Source organism: Oncorhynchus mykiss, chromosome 18, assembly GCF_057628025.1.
Source record: "Oncorhynchus mykiss isolate SJ-2025 chromosome 18, ASM5762802v1, whole genome shotgun sequence".
NCBI classification, from domain to species: domain Eukaryota; kingdom Metazoa; phylum Chordata; class Actinopteri; order Salmoniformes; family Salmonidae; genus Oncorhynchus; species Oncorhynchus mykiss.
Genome location: NC_143039.1, coordinates 1,185,001 through 1,206,775, shown reverse-complemented (window position 1 = coordinate 1,206,775; position 21,775 = coordinate 1,185,001). Strand labels below are relative to the sequence as shown.

The 21,775-nt window shown below is 41.0% G+C and overlaps 1 protein-coding gene across 1 annotated transcript in view; it reads right to left on the bottom strand.

The window, feature by feature from the left end:
• Nucleotides 1–9,121: 9,121 nt before the first annotated feature.
• Nucleotides 9,122–21,775, bottom strand: part of LOC118941052 (ephrin type-A receptor 6-like) — a 154,506-nt gene continuing 141,852 nt past the window's right edge. The window contains exons 19-20 of the mRNA XM_090206892.1: nucleotides 18,435–18,584; nucleotides 9,122–10,131 (exon numbers count right to left, since the gene is read on the bottom strand). Of these exons, the coding sequence (XP_090063018.1) occupies nucleotides 10,017–10,131; nucleotides 18,435–18,584 (265 nt within the window). The 3' untranslated portion in view covers nucleotides 9,122–10,016. The remainder of the gene's footprint in view (nucleotides 10,132–18,434; nucleotides 18,585–21,775) is intronic.

Here is a 21,775-nt window from a genome sequence, read left to right as displayed (position 1 = left end):
GGGGTGTAGGTCCTAATCATTAGTCTACAACCTGGGGTGTAGGGCCTAGTCATTAGTCTACAACCTGGGGTGTAGGGCCTAATCATTAGTCTACAACCTGGGGTGTAGGGCCTAATCATTAGTCTAAACAACCTGGGGTGTAGGGCCTAGTCATTAGTCTACAACCTGGGGTGTAGGGCCTAATCATTAGTCTACAACCTGGGGTGTAGGGCCTAATCATTAGTCTACAACCTGGGGTGTAGGGCCTAGTCATTAGTCTAAACAACCTGGGGTGTAGGGCCTAGTCATTAGTCTACAACCTGGGGTGTAGGGCCTAGTCATTAGTCTACAACCTGGGGTGTAGGGCCTAGTCATTAGTCTACAACCTGGGGTGTAGGACCTAATCATTAGTCTACAACCTTGGGTGTAGGGCCTAATCATTAGTCTACAACCTGGGGTGTAGGGCCTAATCATTAGTCTACAACCTGGGGTGTAGGGCCTAGTCATTAGTCTACAACCTGGGGTGTAGGGCCTAGTCATTAGTCTACAACCCGGGATGTAGGGCCTAGTCATTAGTCTACAACCTGGGGTGTAGGGCCTAGTCATTAGTCTACAACCTGGGGTGTAGGGCCTAGTCATTAGTCTACAACCTGGGATGTAGGGCCTAGTCATTAGTCTACAACCTGGGATGTAAGGCCTAGTCATTAGTCTACAACCTGGGGTGTAGGGCCTAGTCATTAGTCTACAACCTGGGGTGTAGGGCCTAGTCATTAGTCTACAACCTGGGGTGTAGGGCCTAGTCATTAGTCTACAACCTGGGATGTAGGGCCTAGTCATTAGTCTACAACCTGGGGTGTAGGGCCTAGTCATTAGTCTACAACCTGGGATGTAGGGCCTAATCATTAGTCTACAACCTGGGGTGTAGGGCCTAATCATTAGTCTACAACCTGGGGTGTAGGGCCTAGTCATCAGTCCACAACCTGGGGTGTAGGGCCTAGTCATTAGTCCACAACCTGGGGTGTAGGGCCTAGTCATCAGTCCACAACCTGGGGTGTAGGGCCTAGTCATTAGTCCACAACCTGGGGTGTAGGGCCTAGTCATTAGTCTACAACCCGGGATGTAAGGCCTAGTCATTAGTCTACAACCTGGGGTGTAGGGCCTAGTCATTAGTCTACAACCTGGGGTGTATGGCCTAGTCATTAGTCTACAACCCGGGGTGTAGGGCCTAATCATTAGTCTACAACCTGGGGTGTATGGCCTAGTCATTAGTCTACAACCTGGGGTGTAGGGCCTAGTCATTAGTCTACAACCTGGGGTGTATGGCCTAGTCATTAGTCTACAACCTGGGGTGTAGGGCCTAATCATTAGTCTACAACCTGGGGTGTAGGGCCTAGTCATTAGTCTACAACCTGGGGTGTAGGGCCTAGTCATTAGTCTACAACCCGGGGTGTAGGGCCTAGTCATTAGTCTACAACCTGGGGTGTAGGGCCTAGTCATTAGTCTACAACCTGGGGTGTAGGGCCTAATCATTAGTCTACAAACCTGGGGTGTAGGGCCTAGTCATTAGTCTACAACCTGGGGTGTAGGGCCTAGTCATTAGTCTACAACCTGGGGTGTAGGGCCTAGTCATTAGTCTACAACCCGGGGTGTAGGGCCTAGTCATTAGTCTACAACCTGGGGTGTAGGGCCTAGTCATTAGTCTACAACCCGGGGTGTAGGGCCTAGTCATTAGTCTACAACCTGGGGTGTAGGGCCTAGTCATTAGTCTACAACCTGGGGTGTAGGGCCTAGTCATTAGTCTACAACCTGGGGTGTAGGGCCTAATCATTAGTCTACAAACCTGGGGTGTAGGGCCTAGTCATTAGTCTACAACCTGGGGTGTAGGGCCTAGTCATTAGTCTACAACCCGGGGTGTAGGGCCTAGTCATTAGTCTACAACCCGGGGTGTAGGGCCTAGTCATTAGTCTACAACCTGGGGTGTAGGGCCTAGTCATTAGTCTACAACCTGGGGTGTAGGGCCTAGTCATTAGTCTACAACCTGGGATGTAGGGCCTAGTCATTAGTCTACAACCTGGGGTGTAGGGCCTAGTCATTAGTCTACAACCTGGGGTGTAGGGCCTAGTCATTAGTCTACAACCTGGGATGTAGGGCCTAGTCATTAGTCTACAACCTGGGGTGTATGGCCTAGTCATTAGTCTACAACCCGGGGTGTAGGGCCTAGTCATTAGTCTACAATCTGGGGTGTAGGGCCTAGTCATTAGTCTACAACCTGGGATGTAGGGCCTAGTCATTAGTCTACAACCTGGGGTGTAGGGCCTAGTCATTAGTCTAAACAACCTGGGGTGTAGGGCCTAATCATTAGTCTACAACCTGGGGTGTAGGGCCTAGTCATTAGTCTACAACCCGGGGTGTAGGGCCTAATCATTAGTCTACAACCTGGGGTGTAGGGCCTAGTCATTAGTCTACAACCTGGGGTGTAGGGCCTAATCATTAGTCTACAACCTGGGGTGTAGGGCCTAATCATTAGTCTACAACCTGGGGTGTAGGGCCTAGTCATTAGTCTAAACAACCTGGGGTGTAGGGCCTAATCATTAGTCTACAACCTGGGGTGTAGGGCCTAGTCATTAGTCTACAACCTGGGGTGTAGGGCCTAGTCATTAGTCTACAACCTGGGGTGTAGGGCCTAGTCATTAGTCTACAACCTGGGGTGTAGGGCCTAATCATTAGTCTACAACCTGGGGTGTAGGGCCTAATCATTAGGCTACAACCTGGGGTGTAGGGCCTAATCATTAGTCTACAACCTGGGGTGTAGGGCCTAATCATTAGTCTACAACCTGGGGTGTAGGGCCTAATCATTAGGCTACAACCTGGGGTGTAGGGCCTAGTCATTAGTCTACAACCTGGGGTGTAGGGCCTAATCATTAGGCTACAGTGCAGGCTGCTGAGGGGAGAACGGTTCATAATAATGGCTGGAATGGAGTAAATGGAATGGTATCAGAAACATGGTTTTCATGGGTGTGATACCATTCACTCTATTCCATCTATTACACTCCATTCCATATATTACACTCCATTCCATCTATTACACTCTATTCCATCTATTACACTCCATTCCATCTATTACACTCCATTCCACCTATTACACTCCATTCCATCTATTACACTCCATTCCATCTATTACACTCCATTCCATCTATTACACTCCATTCCATCTATTACACTCCATTCCATCTATTACACTCCATTCCATCTATTACACTCCATTCCATCTATTACACTCCATTCCATCTATTACACTCCATTCCATCTATTATACTCTATTGCGGCCATTGATTAAGAGCAGTTCTCCCCTCAGCAGCCTCCACTGGTGCAGGGTTAGATGGTGATGCAATTTATGATTTCCCCCCCCCCTTTTAACCTAACTGTTCAATCCGCAACTCTGACCTGCAAAAGGCAACAATACGGAACACGGCGTCTAGTCTGCCGGAAACACACGAAGAAGAAGAAGAGGGTTTAGCCGCTAGCTAGCTAACTGGCTGACTTAGCATTTACAATAGCTACAACAAGCGCCACACGTAGCAATATGTTTTATTCTTCTAGATCATCACATTTAAGGCTAGTTGAGGGTCTCGTTTTAATTCGTAGCTAATGCGCCAGCAACAACGAAAGATAATGGAGTTGATACCCCCCTTTTTCTGATGTAGCTAGTTAGCGTAACATGTTAGGATAGCTAGCTGTTAATACGTTAGCAAACTAACCTTAGCTAGCCATCTGGTTAGATAGTTAGCAGCGTGACTAGCTAGCTATTTTAGTTAAACCTTCATCCTTGGACCTAGTTTACTAAAACGTAGCTTGACCAGCTTTGAGTTGACTAAACTGGGTTTAATGGGATGTGCTTATAATCTCATTGAAAAGAAACGATAGCTAAGCTATCACACGTTAGCTATCTACTTCCGGCAGCATTATGTGCAATGTATCTTCTCTTTACCTGTAAGAGATATTTACGTACGATTCTTCTAACTCTTTTTCTTTCTTCTTCTTCAAATATCAAACGTTTTTCGAAACTCAGTCATAACCAGTCAACCCGATGACAAGTTGATGTTTTCAGTCATTTCTCTTGTCACAACATGCCAAACAGTGTGTGTTGTTTTGGTCCCTCAGAAAGCACTGGGAGTTTACACGGCGTTGTCAGGACGACGGGGAGAGACTTTTTTTGTGTTATCTGACTCAAGTCCGCCACCCACTGGACAACCATGGGTATTACAACATAATGATAATAGACCACACCAATAGGAAGAATATTTTAATTGTTGAGTCACAATGATGGCAATACTATATAACAACATCCCCCTCAGCAGGAGCCTACATATTATGTTACAAACACCCAGCCTACAAGGCTTTTATTAATCACCAGTTAGGGTGGACAATGTCCCTTAATAAATTATACAAAAATACATTTGAACATTGGAAGGAGGGAAAATAAATGCATTCATAATATGTATATGTATGCTACTACAGATCCCAGAGTGCATTGCTGGGTTGGGAGGAAGTGGTGTCGACCCCCCAAAAAACGTCCTGAGCACCTGTTGCACAGATCCACCCCATGAGAGCTCACAATGTCAGGATAATAAGTGGGGATCTCTCCAGTAACAGGGATGAATGAGGATGCTGATTGGTGTATGTGTGTATGTATGTGTGTGTGTATATGTGTGTGTGCTTGCTTGAGAAGGGGGGGGGGGGAAGAAATATATATAACCTGCCAGTGTGAATATTGATGTGTTGTATCTGTCTGAGTCTATTCATCCTCTCAGTGTGAATATTGATGTTATGTCTGAGTCTATTTATCCTGTCAGGGTGAATATTGATGTGTTGTATCAGTCTGAGTCTATTCATCCTGTCAGGGTGAATATTGATGTGTTGTCTGAGTCTATTTATCCTGTCAGGGTGAATATTGATGTGTTGTATCAGTCTGAGTCTATTCATCCTGTCAGGGTGAATATTGATGTGTTGTCTGAGTCTATTCATCCTGTCAGGGTGAATATTGATGTGTTGTATCAGTCTGAGTCTATTCATCCTGTCAGGGTGAATATTGATGTGTTGTATCAGTCTGAGTCTATTCATCCTGTCAGGGTGAATATTGATGTGTTGTCTGAGTCTATTCATCCTGTCAGGGTGAATATTGATGTGTTGTCTGAGTCTATTTATCCTGTCAGGGTGAATATTGATGTGTTGTATCAGTCTGAGTCTATTCATCCTGTCAGGGTGAATATTGATGTGTTGTCTGAGTCTATTTATCCTGTCAGGGTGAATATTGATGTGTTGTCTGAGTCTATTTATCCTGTCAGGGTGAATATTGATGTGTTGTATCAGTCTGAGTCTATTCATCCTGTCAGGGTGAATATTGATGTGTTGTATCAGTCTGAGTCTATTCATCCTGTCAGGGTGAATATTGATGTGTTGTATCAGTCTGAGTCTATTTATCCTGTCAGGGTGAATATTGATGTGTTGTATCAGTCTGAGTCTATTCATCCTGTCAGGGTGAATATTGATGTGTTGTATCAGTCTGAGTCTATTTATCCTGTCAGGGTGAATATTGATGTGTTGTATCAGTCTGAGTCTATTCATCCTGTCAGGGTGAATATTGATGTGTTGTCTGAGTCTATTTATCCTGTCAGGGTGAATATTGATGTGTTGTCTGAGTCTATTCATCCTGTCAGGGTGAATATTGATGTGTTGTCTGAGTCTATTCATCCTGTCAGGGTGAATATTGATGTGTTGTCTGAGTCTATTTATCCTGTCAGGGTGCATATAGGAGTGTTGTATCTGTGTATTTATCCTGTCAGGGTGCATATAGGAGTGTTGTATCTGTGTATTCATCCTGTCAGGGTGCATATAGGAGTGTTGTATCTGTGTATTCATCCTGTCAGGGTGCATATAGGAGTGTTGTATCTGTGTATTTATCCTGTCAGGGTGCATATAGGAGTGTTGTATCTGTGTATTTATCCTGTCAGGGTGCATATAGGAGTGTTGTATCTGTGTATTCATCCTGTCAGGGTGCATATAGGAGTGTTGTATCTCCTACCATGGTTCCATCATGCTTTCCAAAGGCCCTTTAGTCCACAATACATCAACCTACATTAGTACCCAGAACAACAGGACAGGAAATATAGAATATTCAGGGTTCTACAGGAACCTCCAGGAGGGTTTCTCTCCAGGAACAGGATTGGAGTTAAAACCTACAGGAGGGTTTCTCTCCAGGAACAGGGTTGGAGTTAAAACCTCCAGGAGGGTCTCTCTCCAGGAACAGGGTTGGAGTTAAAACCTACAGGAGGGTTTCTCTCCAGGAACAGGGTTGGAGTTAAAACCTCCAGGAGGGTCTCTCTCCAGGAACAGGGTTGGAGTTAAAACCTACAGGAGGGTTTCTCTCCAGGAACAGGGCTGGAGTTAAAACCTACAGGAGGGTCTCGCTCGAGGAACAGGGCTGGAGTTTAAACCTCCAGGAACAGGGCTGGAGTTTAAACCTCCAGGAACAGGGCTGGAGTTTAAACCTCCAGGAACAGGGCTGGAGTTTAAACCTCCAGGAACAGGGCTGGAGTTTAAACCTCCAGGAACAGGGCTGGAGTTTAAACCTCCAGGAACAGGGCTGGAGTTTAAACCTCCAGGAACAGGGCTGGAGTTTAAACCTCCAGGAACAGGGCTGGAGATGCTCTAGATGCTCAAGCACTATGGATTGTACTGCCGTCAAAGTAAAGTATTTCTTATGGTACATGTCTGAGGTTGTTTTCGGTTCGTGATTTGTTGTGGAGTGGAGTTGCACTCTTCTCCTTGTTCTATAAGTGAGGAAACTGTAGCCTGGTCCCAGATCTGTTGATGCCCTTGACTACTCTGTCCTTGTCAAGCCAAACAAGGCAATGAGTGACGAAGCACGACATAGCAGAAACAGACTGTCAGTCAGTCAGCTAAGGACACTGCATATTGCTGAGTAAAGACGAAGATTGTGGATGAAACAAAACTAAACAAAGATGTCTAATCAAACTGAACAAGGATCTGTTCAAACTGAACAAGGATGTCTGTTCAAACTGAACAAGGATGTCTGTTCAAACTGAACAAGGATGTCTAATCAAACTGAACAAGGATGTCTGTTCAAACTGAACAAGGATGTCTAATCAAACTGAACAAGGATGTCTAATCAAACTGAACAAGGATGTCTAATCAAACTGAACAAGGATGTCTGTTCAAACTGAACAAGGATGTCTAATCAAACTGAACAAGGATGTCTGTTAAAACTGAACAAGGATGTCTAATCAAACTGAACAAGGATGTCTGTTCAAACTGAACAAGGATGTCTAATCAAACTGAACAAGGATGTCTAATCAAACTGAACGAGGATGTCTAATCAAACTGAACAAGGATGTCTGTTCAAACTGAACAAGGATGTCTAATCAAACTGAACAAGGATGTCTAATCAAACTGAACAAGGATGTCTAATCAAACTGAACAAGGATGTCTGTTCAAACTGAACAAGGATGTCTAATCAAACTGAACAAGGATGTCTAATCAAACTGAACAAGGATGTCTGTTCAAACTGAACAAGGATGTCTAATCAAACTGAACAAGGATGTCTAATCAAACTGAACAAGGATGTCTGTTCAAACTGAACAAGGATGTCTAATCAAACTGAACAAGGATGTCTAATCAAACTGAACAAGGATATCTGTTCAAACTGAACAAGGATGTCTGTTCAAACTGAACAAGGATGTCTAATCAAACTGAACAAGGATGTCTAATCAAACTGAACAAGGATGTCTGTTCAAACTGAACAAGGATGTCTGTTCAAACTGAACAAGGATGTCTAATCAAACTGAACAAGGATGTCTAATCAAACTGAACAAGGATGTCTGTTCAAACTGAACAAGGATGTCTAATCAAACTGAACAAGGATGTCTAATCAAACTGAACAAGGATGTCTGTTCAAACTGAACAAGGATGTCTAATCAAACTGAACAAGGATGTCTAATCAAACTGAACAAGGATGTCTGTTCAAACTGAACAAGGATGTCTAATCAAACTGAACAAGGATGTCTAATCAAACTGAACAAGGATATCTGTTCAAACTGAACAAGGATGTCTGTTCAAACTGAACAAGGATGTCTAATCAAACTGAACAAGGATGTCTAATCAAACTGAACAAGGATGTCTGTTCAAACTGAACAAGGATGTCTGTTCAAACTGAACAAGGATGTCTAATCAAACTGAACAAGGATGTCTAATCAAACTGAACAAGGATGTCTGTTCAAACTGAACAAGGATGTCTAATCAAACTGAACAAGGATGTCTAATCAAACTGAACAAGGATGTCTGTTCAAACTGAACAAGGATGTCTAATCAAACTGAACAAGGATGTCTGTTCAAACTGAACAAGGATGTCTAATCAAACTGAACAAGGATGTCTGTTCAAACTGAACAAGGATGTCTAATCAAACTGAACAAGGATGTCTAATCAAACTGAACAAGGATGTCTAATCAAACTGAACAAGGATGTCTAATCAAACTGAACAAGGATGTCTAATCAAACTGAACAAGGATGTCTGTTCAAACTGAACAAGGATGTCTAATCAAACTGAACAAGGATATCTGTTCAAACTGAACAAGGATGTCTAATCAAACTGAACAAGGATGTCTAATCAAACTGAACAAGGATGTCTAATCAAACTGAACAAGGATGTCTAATCAAACTGAACAAGGATTTCTGTTCAAACTGAACAAGGATGTCTAATCAAACTGAACAAGGATGTCTGTTCAAACTGAACAAGGATGTCTAATCAAACTGAACAAGGATATCTGTTCAAACTGAACAAGGATGTCTGTTCAAACTGAACAAGGATGTCTAATCAAACTGAACAAGGATGTCTAATCAAACTGAACAAGGATGTCTAATCAAACTGAACAAGGATGTCTGTTCAAACTGAACAAGGATGTCTAATCAAACTGAACAAGGATGTCTAATCAAACTGAACAAGGATGTCTAATCAAACTGAACAAGGATGTCTAATCAAACTGAACAAGGATGTCTAATCAAACTGAACAAGGATGTCTAATCAAACTGAACATGACTTTTCCACAAATACTTCACATATTCTGGTTGATGATGGATTATACATTTATAAAATCAGATGACATTCATTTGTCTTCTCTTTGCTCCAAAATCTCCTCCACATTGTCCTTTCTCTTCCAGTTGGTTCAGAATCACCTCCACATTGTCCTTTCTCTTCCTATTGGTCAGAATCTCCTCCACATTGTCCTTTATTTTCCTATTGGTCAGAATCTCCTCCACATTGTCCTTTCTCTTCCAGTTGGTCAGAATCTCCTTCACATTGTCCTTTATTTTCCTATTGGTCAGAATCTCCTCCACATTGTCCTTTCTCTTCCTATTGGTCAGAATCTGCTGCTTGATAATTGAACAAGGAAACAAAACATCTGAAATAAATAAGACACATTTAATCATCCCATTTTTTTGTCAAAAGTAGTGGTCTCTAAACGGAGAGTCCTGTTTCAGTCTGTCTCCGTCCACCTGATTGGAGGAAGACCCATCAGTGCACTTGTCTCTCCATGTGCTTCGTACTGCGCGTGTCTGTCCTAAACGGAGAGTCCTGTTTCAGTCCGTCTCCGTCCACCTGATTGGAGGAAGACCCATCAGTGCACTTGTCTCTCCATGTGCTTCGTACTGCGCGTGTCTGTCCTAAACGGTGCACCATGAAGGGAAAAGGGTGCTGTTCAGGACGTGGGCTGAAACTACCTCCATCTCAAGTCTTCTGGATCAGGGACAGAAGCCTCCTTGGTAAAAACTACTGTAGTCCACGGGTAACAGTTCACCAGTCCGCCGAGAGAACTAGAATTTTAGAAACAAGCGTTTCTTATTGAATGAGTTCAGCTAATCGCTCTCTGTTTTCAGTTTGTTTTCTTTTCCGTTCGGTGCCGAATGAACACACCCAGGCCTGTCTGTCTGTCTGTGCAGTCCTAGCGTTTTGAGGGTTGGTTTAGATGTGGAAGCCGTTGTGTTGGACGGTGAGGAACTGTAGACGGAGACTCTGAATGCTGCTCACTATCCTCCTCTGGTGGCCAATCAGAGACACACCGATACGCCTGATGTCCCTGAGGACAAGAGATACAGACACTATATGAGTTAGGTTAACTGTTTAGAGAGGATACAGACACTATATGAGTTAGGTTAACTGTTTAGGATACAGACACTATATGAGTTAGGTTAACTGTTTAGAGGAGATACAGACACTATATGAGTTAGGTTAACTGTTTAGAGGAGATACAGACACTATATGAGTTAGGTTAACTGTTTAGAGAGGATACAGACATTATATGAGTTAGGTTAACTGTTTAGAGGAGATACAGACACTATATGAGTTAGGTTAACTGTTTAGAGGAGATACAGACACTATATGAGTTAGGTTAACTGTTTAGAGGAGGTACAGACACTATATGAGTTAGGTTAACTGTTTAGAGGAGATACAGACACTATATGAGTTAGGTTAACTGTTTAGGATACAGACACTATATGAGTTAGGTTAACTGTTTAGGATACAGCCACTATATGAGTTAGGTTAACTGTTTAGAGGAGATACAGACACTATATGAGTTAGGTTAACTGTTTAGAGGAGATACAGACACTATATGAGTTAGGTTAACTGTTTAGAGGAGATACAGACACTATATGAGTTAGGTTAACTGTTTAGGATACAGACACTATATGAGTTAGGTTAACTGTTTAGGATACAGCCACTATATGAGTTAGGTTAACTGTTTAGAGGAGATACAGACACTATATGAGTTAGGTTAACTGTTTAGAGGAGATACAGACACTATATGAGTTAGGTTAACTGTTTAGAGAGGATACAGACATTATATGAGTTAGGTTAACTGTTTAGAGGAGATACAGACACTATATGAGTTAGGTTAACTGTTTAGAGGAGATACAGACACTATATGAGTTAGGTTAACTTAACTGTTTAGAGAGGATACAGACAGTATATGAGTTAGGCTAACTGTTTAGAGGAGATACAGACACTATATGAGTTAGGTTAACTGTTTAGAGGAGATACAGACACTATATGAGTTAGGTTAACTGTTTAGAGGAGATACAGACACTATATGAGTTAGGTTAACTGTTTAGGATACAGACACTATATGAGTTAGGTTAACTGTTTAGGATACAGACACTATATGAGTTAGGTTAACTGTTTAGAGGAGATACAGACACTATATGAGTTAGGTTAACTTAACTGTTTAGAGGAGATACAGACACTATATGAGTTAGGTTAACTGTTTAGAGGAGATACAGACACTATATGAGTTAGGTTAACCGTTTAGAGGAGATACAGACACTATATGAGTTAGGTTAACTGTTTAGAGAGGATACAGACACTATATGAGGTAGGTTAACTGTTTAGAGGAGATACAGACACTATATGAGTTAGGTTAACTGTTTAGGATACAGACACTATATGAGTTAGGTTAACTTAACTGTTCAGAGGAGATACAGACACTATATGAGTTAGGTTAACTGTTTAGAGGAGATACAGACACTATATGAGTTAGGTTTACTTAACTGTTCAGAGGAGATACAGACACTATATGAGTTAGGTTAACTGTTAAGAGGAGATACAGACACTATATGAGTTAGGTTAACTGTTTAGAGAGGATACAGACACTATATGAGTTAGGTTAACTGTTTAGAGGAGATACAGACACTATATGAGTTAGGTTAACTGTTTAGAGGAGATACAGACACTATATGAGTTAGGTTAACTGTTTAGAGGAGATACAGACACTATATGAGTTAGGTTAACTGTTTAGAGAGGATACAGACACTATATGAGTTAGGTTAACTGTTTAGAGGAGATACAGACACTATATGAGTTAGGTTAACTGTTTAGAGGAGATACAGACACTATATGAGTTAGGTTAACTGTTTAGAGGAGATACAGACACTATATGAGTTAGGTTAACTGTTTAGAGGAGATACAGACACTATATGAGTTAGGTTAACTGTTTAGAGAGGATACAGACACTATATGAGTTAGGTTAACTGTTTAGAGGAGATACAGACACTATATGAGTTAGGTTAACTGTTTAGAGGAGATACAGACACTATATGAGTTAGGTTAACTGTTTAGAGAGGATACAGACACTATATGAGTTAGGTTAACTGTTTAGAGGAGATACAGACACTATATGAGTTAGGTTAACTGTTAAGAGGAGATACAGACACTATATGAGTTAGGTTAACTGTTTAGGATACAGACACTATATGAGTTAGGTTAACTTAACTGTTCAGAGGAGATACAGACACTATATGAGTTAGGTTAACTGTTTAGAGGAGATACAGACACTATATGAGTTAGGTTTACTTAACTGTTCAGAGGAGATACAGACACTATATGAGTTAGGTTAACTGTTTAGAGGAGATACAGACACTATATGAGTTAGGCTAACTGTTTAGAGGAGATACAGACACTATATGAGTTAGGTTAACTTAACTGTTTAGAGGAGATACAGACACTATATGAGTTAGGTTAACTGTTTAGAGGAGATACAGACACTATATGAGTTAGGTTAACCGTTTAGAGGAGATACAGACACTATATGAGTTAGGTTAACTGTTTAGAGAGGATACAGACACTATATGAGGTAGGTTAACTGTTTAGAGGAGATACAGACACTATATGAGTTAGGTTAACTGTTTAGAGGAGACACAGACACTATATGAGTTAGGTTAACTGTTTAGAGGAGATACAGACACTATATGAGGTAGGTTAACTGTTTAGAGGAGATACAGACACTATATGAGTTAGGTTAACTGTTTAGAGGAGATACATACACTATATGAGTTAGGTTAACTGTTTAGAGAGGATACAGACACTATATGAGTTAGGTTAACTGTTTAGAGGAGATACAGACACTATATGAGGTAGGTTAACTGTTTAGAGGAGATACAGACACTATATGAGTTAGGTTAACTGTTTAGAGAGGATACAGACACTATATGAGTTAGGTTAACTGTTTAGAGGAGATACAGACACTATATGAGTTAGGTTAACTGTTTAGAGGAGATACAGACACTATATGAGTTAGGTTAACTGTTTAGAGAGGATACAGACACTATATGAGTTAGGTTAACTGTTTAGAGGAGATACAGACACTATATGAGTTAGGTTAACTGTTTAGAGAGGATACAGACACTATATGAGTTAGGTTAACTGTTTAGAGGAGATACAGACACTATATGAGTTAGGTTAACTGTTTAGAGGAGATACAGACACTATATGAGTTAGGTTAACTGTTTAGAGAGGATACAGACACTATATGAGTTAGGTTAACTGTTTAGAGGAGATACAGACACGATATGAGTTAGGTTAACTGTTAAGAGGAGATACAGACACTATATGAGTTAGGTTAACTGTTTAGAGGAGATACAGACACTATATGAGTTAGGTTAACTGTTTAGAGGAGATACAGACACTATATGAGTTAGGTTAACTGTTTAGAGGAGATACAGACACTATATGAGTTAGGTTAACCGTTTAGAGGAGATACAGACACTATATGAGTTAGGTTAACTGTTTAGAGAGGATACAGACACTATATGAGTTAGGTTAACTGTTTAGAGGAGATACAGACACTATATGAGTTAGGTTAACTGTTTAGAGAGGATACAGACACTATATGAGTTAGGTTAACTGTTTAGAGGAGATACAGACACTATATGAGTTAGGTTAACTGTTTAGAGGAGATACAGACACTATATGAGTTAGGTTAACTGTTTAGAGAGGATACAGACACTATATGAGTTAGGTTAACTGTTTAGAGGAGATACAGACACGATATGAGTTAGGTTAACTGTTAAGAGGAGATACAGACACTATATGAGTTAGGTTAACTGTTTAGGATACAGACACTATATGAGTTAGGTTAACTTAACTGTTCAGAGGAGATACAGACACTATATGAGTTAGGTTAACTGTTTAGAGGAGATACAGACACTATATGAGTTAGGTTTACTTAACTGTTCAGAGGAGATACAGACACTATATGAGTTAGGTTAACTGTTAAGAGGAGATACAGACACTATATGAGTTAGGTTAACTGTTTAGAGAGGATACAGACACTATATGAGTTAGGTTAACTGTTTAGAGGAGATACAGACACTATATGAGTTAGGTTAACTGTTTAGAGGAGATACAGACACTATATGAGTTAGGTTAACTGTTTAGAGGAGATACAGACACTATATGAGTTAGGTTAACTGTTTAGAGAGGATACAGACACTATATGAGTTAGGTTAACTGTTTAGAGGAGATACAGACACTATATGAGTTAGGTTAACTGTTTAGAGGAGATACAGACACTATATGAGTTAGGTTAACTGTTTAGAGGAGATACAGACACTATATGAGTTAGGTTAACTGTTTAGAGGAGATACAGACACTATATGAGTTAGGTTAACTGTTTAGAGAGGATACAGACACTATATGAGTTAGGTTAACTGTTTAGAGGAGATACAGACACTATATGAGTTAGGTTAACTGTTTAGAGGAGATACAGACACTATATGAGTTAGGTTAACTGTTTAGAGAGGATACAGACACTATATGAGTTAGGTTAACTGTTTAGAGGAGATACAGACACTATATGAGTTAGGTTAACTGTTAAGAGGAGATACAGACACTATATGAGTTAGGTTAACTGTTTAGGATACAGACACTATATGAGTTAGGTTAACTTAACTGTTCAGAGGAGATACAGACACTATATGAGTTAGGTTAACTGTTTAGAGGAGATACAGACACTATATGAGTTAGGTTTACTTAACTGTTCAGAGGAGATACAGACACTATATGAGTTAGGTTAACTGTTTAGAGGAGATACAGACACTATATGAGTTAGGCTAACTGTTTAGAGGAGATACAGACACTATATGAGTTAGGTTAACTGTTTAGAGGAGATACAGACACTATATGAGTTAGGTTAACTGTTTAGAGGAGATACAGACACTACATGAGTTAGGTTAACTGTTTAGAGGAGATACAGACACTATATGAGTTAGGTTAACTGTTTAGAGGAGATACAGACACTATATGAGTTAGGTTAACTGTTTAGAGGAGATACAGACACTATATGAGTTAGGTTAACTGTTTAGAGGAGATACAGACACTATATGAGTTAGGTTAACTGTTTAGAGGAGATACAGACACTATATGAGTTAGGTTAACTGTTTAGAGGAGATACAGACACTATATGAGTTAGGTTAACTGTTTAGAGAGGATACAGACACTATATGAGTTAGGTTAACTGTTTAGAGAGGATACAGACACTATATGAGTTAGGTTAACTGTTTAGAGAGGATACAGACACTATATGAGTTAGGTTAACTGTTTAGAGGAGATACAGACACTATATGAGTTAGGTTAACTGTTTAGAGGAGATACAGACACTATATGAGTTAGGTTAACTGTTTAGAGAGGATACAGACACTATATGAGTTAGGTTAACTGTTTCGAGGAGATACAGACACTATATGAGTTAGGTTAACTGTTTAGAGAGGATACAGACACTATATGAGTTAGGTTAACTGTTTAGAGAGGATACAGACACTATATGAGTTAGGTTAACTGTTTCGAGGAGATATAGTACATCAGTTAGATTAACTTAATAACTGAAGTTTGGTTCCTAAACGCGTGTGGTAGCAGAATCAGAATCCTTTAGGTAACATTTATAAATAAGATGTTTTATTCATTTTCACAAGTATGTTTATGTGGGAAAAGTTCCTTTTCCCATTGGGGAGAGGTTAGGCCTGTCTTCTTATGGGAATGTGTCTAACTATTACATGTCCTCTCTGAGGTTGCCCTTATCTTGATTTAGTATATATGACCTGAGAGGCTCACTGTCTCTCTGTGATCTTGTCCAGGAGGGGGTGTATTTGATATATGCCATTGGATGAGGTAATGTTTTTAGTCCTAAGTGGTACCAAGAACGAGATAGGAACTTAGTTTAGGAGACCAAACTGAACGATAATTTATAGCCAATGCTGTCTGGCTATGTGTCTTTGCTATAAAGGATCTCAGTTGCCAATGTGTAAGCACTCTCAGAAAATTCATCTATAGACACTGAATTGATCTGAGAGTCAAACAGGGCTATGGTGAAGCTCATATAATTAAAGATGGACTTTATGATAACTCTGACTTGTGTGTGGTTTGCTCTCTCATGATTTGGTAATACAGGAAATTTCCACGACATTTGGCAACGAGGAAGGGATAATGAATCTTCACTCGGTGACCGTTCCTGACGATCTAGGTAAATAAATTGTGCACGAGGGATCCCTCAAACTCGGGATCTTAGGGAAACCACACTTCGGGAACGAAGCAGATGGACCAACCTTTGATCTGAGAGGAAGCAAGCCGAGTGGATACCACATCTCGAACTGAGTTTTTCTTAAGAAAAAGGTGAGCGAACCACACACAGATTTGAAGTCGAGTTGTTTAAATATGCCTGTTACGTATACTCTGAGCGTGAATTCCTTTGTAAGGAAGGCACCTTGGCGGCGTAAGCAGGGCCGAGTCAGAGGAGAGTAATCTGGGAGTTTGTGGACTCAAAAGATACTCTGCCACTGTCCGGTTGCGAGTGACCAAGAGCTGTCCTGACACTGAATTGATCACAGTGTGGATTGGTGCGGTCTGTAGGGGTGAGGGGCCAGGGGACTGTGTGTTCTGTGTGAAACATGGTACTTGGTGAAGCCCTATTGGAAGAAGGACCTCACTCTGTGTGTCTGTGTGATTGTCTAAGTGACCCTCAGAAGTGGTGAATTCCAATTATTTTAAATGTGCTAGCCAGGTATGCCCTGGGTTACTCTGTGTGAGTATTTTGTTATGGGATCACTAGGTAATAGTTGTCGGACCGTTCTGTGTGAGCGGGGTAGGTTGACTCTGTGTGAGTAACCTTTCAAGGATGTTCTGAAGTTCTGTGTGAACATCTGACCAATCCTGTGTGGGTTGAATCCTTAAAGTTCTGTGTGAACATCTGACCAATCCTGTGTGGGTGATCCTTAAAGTTCTGTGTGAACATCTGACCAATCCTGTGTGGGTTGAATCCTTAAAGTTCTGTGTGAACATCTGACCAATCCTGTGTGGGTTGAATCCTTAAAGTTCTGTGTGAACATCTGACCAATCCTGTGTGGGTGATCCTTAAAGTTCTGTGTGAACATCTGACCAATCCTGTGTGGGTGATCCTTAAAGTTCTGTGTGAACATCTGACCAATCCTGTGTGGGTGATCCTTAAAGTTCTGTGTGAACATCTGACCAATCCTGTGTGGGTGATCCTTAAAGTTCTGTGTGATTACCTAAGATTTCTTACGTTTTATATGGATTCTGTGAATTATTTGAAATTATTATAAATTGTCTGTGTGTATAATCAGTTACTAGAGATTTGATAAAGTAATGCTGAGAATAAAATTAGATACAATTTAAACCACCCATTCGTAGACGTACGTAGGTTTTGAGTTGGTATCTTAAATGGATCATTTGATGAAGATGAAGGTTTTAAGCACTATTAAACTAGTCTACAAAATCTGGGAAATTAAGCTCTAGAAACTGATTAGAGTGTGTCCACTTTTGGTTATCTTACCCTAAAGATGTAACTATAAAAAGCATATTGATTATCTCCGTCTGGGTACAACATTTGAAATGTCATAGATGTTGGTGAGGGGCTGGGCAGGGTGATGTTGTGGATGTTGGTGAGGGGCTGAGCAGGGTGATGTTGTGGATGTTGGTGAGGGGCTGAGCAGGGTGATGTTGGTGAGGGTCTGGGCAGGGTAATATTGTGGATGTTGGTGAGGGTCTGGGCAGGGTGATGTTGTGGATGTTGGTGAGGGTCTGGGCAGGGTGATGTTGTGGATGTTGGTGAGGGGCTGAGCAGGGTGATGTTGGTGAGGGTCTGGGCAGGGTAATATTGTGGATGTTGGTGAGGGTCTGGGCAGGGTGATGTTGTGGATGTTGGTGAGGGTCTTGGCAGGGTGATGTTGTGGATGTTGGTGAGGGGCTGGGCAGGGTTATGTTGTGGATGTTGGTGAGGGGCTGGACAGGGGGATGTTGGTGAGGGGCTGGGCAGGGTGATGTTGGTGAGGGGCTGGGCAGGGGGATGTTGGTGAGGGGCTGGACAGGGGGATGTTGGTGAGGGGCTGGGCAGGGTGATGTTGGTGAGGGGCTGGGCAGGGCAGGGGGATGTTGTGGATGTTGGTGAGGTTAGTTTGTATGCGGGTGCTTTGTATTGTAAAAATAAGATGAACTCAATAATACACAGTAGATTGAAGTTGTATTGATAATCTCTGGTCAGAAAACAGGGAATAGGCTGCTATTTGGGAAGCAGCCGGTATCTCCTGATCCACTCACTCTATACTCATGGTGGAGACAGAGTCCAGGGTGGTGAACCCTGCTGCCAGGAACTGGTTCTTGTATTGGCTCATCTTGATGGAGTCCAGCCAATCACCGATGGAGATGAACAGAGGGTAGTCCGGCACGTCCTCCAGTGATTCTGGAAAACTGAGTCGATACAGAGAGGAAGAGAAATGGGAGATATGAGAGACGGAGCTGGTGGTGCCAAACGCTGAGGTTACTAGCTGCTAATAGGCCAGCCAAATGCGTAGGTTACTAGCTGCTAACAGGCCAGCCAAATGCTTAGGTTACTAGCTGCTAATAGGCCAGCCAAATGCGTAGGTTACTAGCTGCTAACAGGCCAGCCAAATGCTTAGGTTACTAGCTGCTAACAGGCCATTCAAATGCTTAGGGTTGATAATACGACCAGGATGGGTTGATATTTTGACCAGGATGGGTTGATACTATAACCAGGATTTGTTGATAATATGACCAGGATGGGTTTATAATACGACCAGGATGGGTTGATAATATTACCAGGATGGGTTGATAATATTACCAGGATTGGCTGATAACAGGACCGGGATGGGTTGATAATACGACCAGGATGGGTTGATAATATGGGTTGATACTATGACCAGGATGGGTTGATAATATATCCAGGATGGGTTGATAATATGACCAGGATGGGCTGATAATATGGGTTGATACTATGACCAGGATGGGTTGATAATATAACCAGGATGGGTTGATAATATGGATTGATACTATGACCAGGATGGGTTGATAATATTACCAGGATGGGTTGATAATATGACCAGGATGGGTTGATAATATAACCAGGATGGGTTGATAATATGACCAGGATGGGTTGATAATATGACCAGGATGGGTTGATAATATGACCAAGATGGGTTGATACTATAACAAGGATGGGTTGATAATATGACCAGGATGGGCTGATAATATGGGTTGATACTATGACCAGGATGGTTTGATCATATGACCAGGATGGGTTGATCATATGGGTTGATACTATGACCAGGATGGGTTGATAATATGACCAGGATGGGTTGATAATATAACCAGGATGGGTTGATAACACGACCAGGATGGGTTGATAATATAACCAGGAATGGTTGATAATATAACCAGGATGAGTTGATAATATAACCAGGATGGGTTGATAATACGACCAGGATGGGTTGATAATATGGGTTTATAATATAACCAGGATGTGTTGATAATATAACCAGGATGGGTTGATAATATGACCAGGATGGGTTGATAATATAACCAGGGTGGGTTGATAATATGACCAGGATGGGTTGATAATATGACCAGGATGGGTTGATAATATGACCAGGATGGGTTGATAATATGACCAGGATGGGTTGATAATATGGCCAGGATGGGTTGATAATATGACCAGGATGGGTTGATAATATAACCAGGATGGTTTGATAATATGGATGATAATATAACCAGGATGGGTTGATAATATAACCAGGATGGGTTGATAATATGGGTTGATAATGCGACCAGGTTGGGTTGATAATATGACCAGGATGGGTTGATAATATAACCAGGATGTGTTGATAATATAACCAGGATGGGTTGATAATACGACCAGGATGGGTTGATACTATAACCAGGATGGGTTGATAATATGACCAGGATGGGTTGATAATATGACCAGGATGGGTTGATAATATGACCAGGATGGGTTGATAATATGGGTTGATAATATAACCAGGATGGGTTGATACTATAACCAGGATGGGTTGACAATATGACCAGGATGGGTTGATAATATAACCAGGATGGGTTGATAATATGGGTTGATAATGGGACCAGGATGGGTTGATAATATAACCAGGATGGGTTGATACTATAACCAGGATGGGTTGATAATATGGGTTGATAATATAACCAGGATGGGTTGATACTATAACCAGGATGGGTTGATAATATGGGTTGATAATATGACCAGGATGGGTTGATACTATAACCAGGATGGGTTGATAATATAACCAGGATGGGTTGATAATATGACCAGGATGGGTTGATAATATAACCAGGATGGGTTGACAATATGACCAGGATGGGTTGATAATATAACCAGGATGGGTTGATAATATGGGTTGATAATGGGACCAGGATGGGTTGATAATATAACCAGGATGGGTTGATACTATAACCAGGATTGGTTGATAATATGGGTTGATAATATAACCAGGATGGGTTGATACTATAACCAGGATGGGTTGATAATATGGGTTGATAATATGACCAGGATGGGTTGATACTATAACCAGGATGGGTTGATAATATAACCAGGATGGGTTGATAATATGACCAGAATGGGTTGATAATATAACCAGGATGGGTTGATAATACGACCAGGATGGGTTGATAATAAGACCAGGATGGGTTGATAATGCGACCAGGATTGGTTGATAATGCAACCAGGATGGGTTGATAATATGACCAGGATGGGTTGATAATTTAACCACGATGGGTTGATAATATAACCAGGATTGGTTGATAATACGACCAGGATGGGTTGATAATATGACCAGGATGTGTTGATAATATGACCAGGATTGTGCCTTTGGCTTCTGGACAATGAAAGAAAGTTGATATGAAATGCTGGTGAGAAATAATACTATGAGGAAGTCTGTATATAACAACGGTCTCTAAGTTTCTACGGATGGATATTGGCCAGGCTACCTCGAAGCTAGACTGATTATTAATTGAACTGAAGTTAAATGTCTCAAGGTTTCAAACAATTATACTGCCTATGTACTGTATTCTACTCCTCTAACTAGACTATGTACTGTATGCTGCTCCTCTATCTAGGCTATGTACTGTATTCTACTCCACTAACTAGACTATGTACTGTATTCTACTCCCCTAACTAGACTATGTACTGTATTCTACTCTTCTATCTAGACTATGTACTGTATTCTACTCCTCTATCTAGACTATGTACTGTATTCGACTCCTGTTCTGCTCCTCTATCTAGACTATGTACTGTATTCTACTCCTCTATCTAGACTATGTACTGTATTCTGCTCCTCTATCTAGACTATGTACTGTATTCTACTCCTATAACTAGACTATGTACTGTATTCTACTCCTCTATCTAGACTATGTACTGTATTCTACTCCTCTATCTAGACTATGTACTGTATTCTACTCCTCTATCTAGACTATGTACTGTATTCTGCTCCTCTATCTAGACTATGTACTGTATTCTGCTGCTCCTCTAACTAGACTATGTACTGTATTCTACTCCTCTATCTAGACTATGTACTGTATTCTACTCCTCTATCTAGACTATGTACTGTATTCTG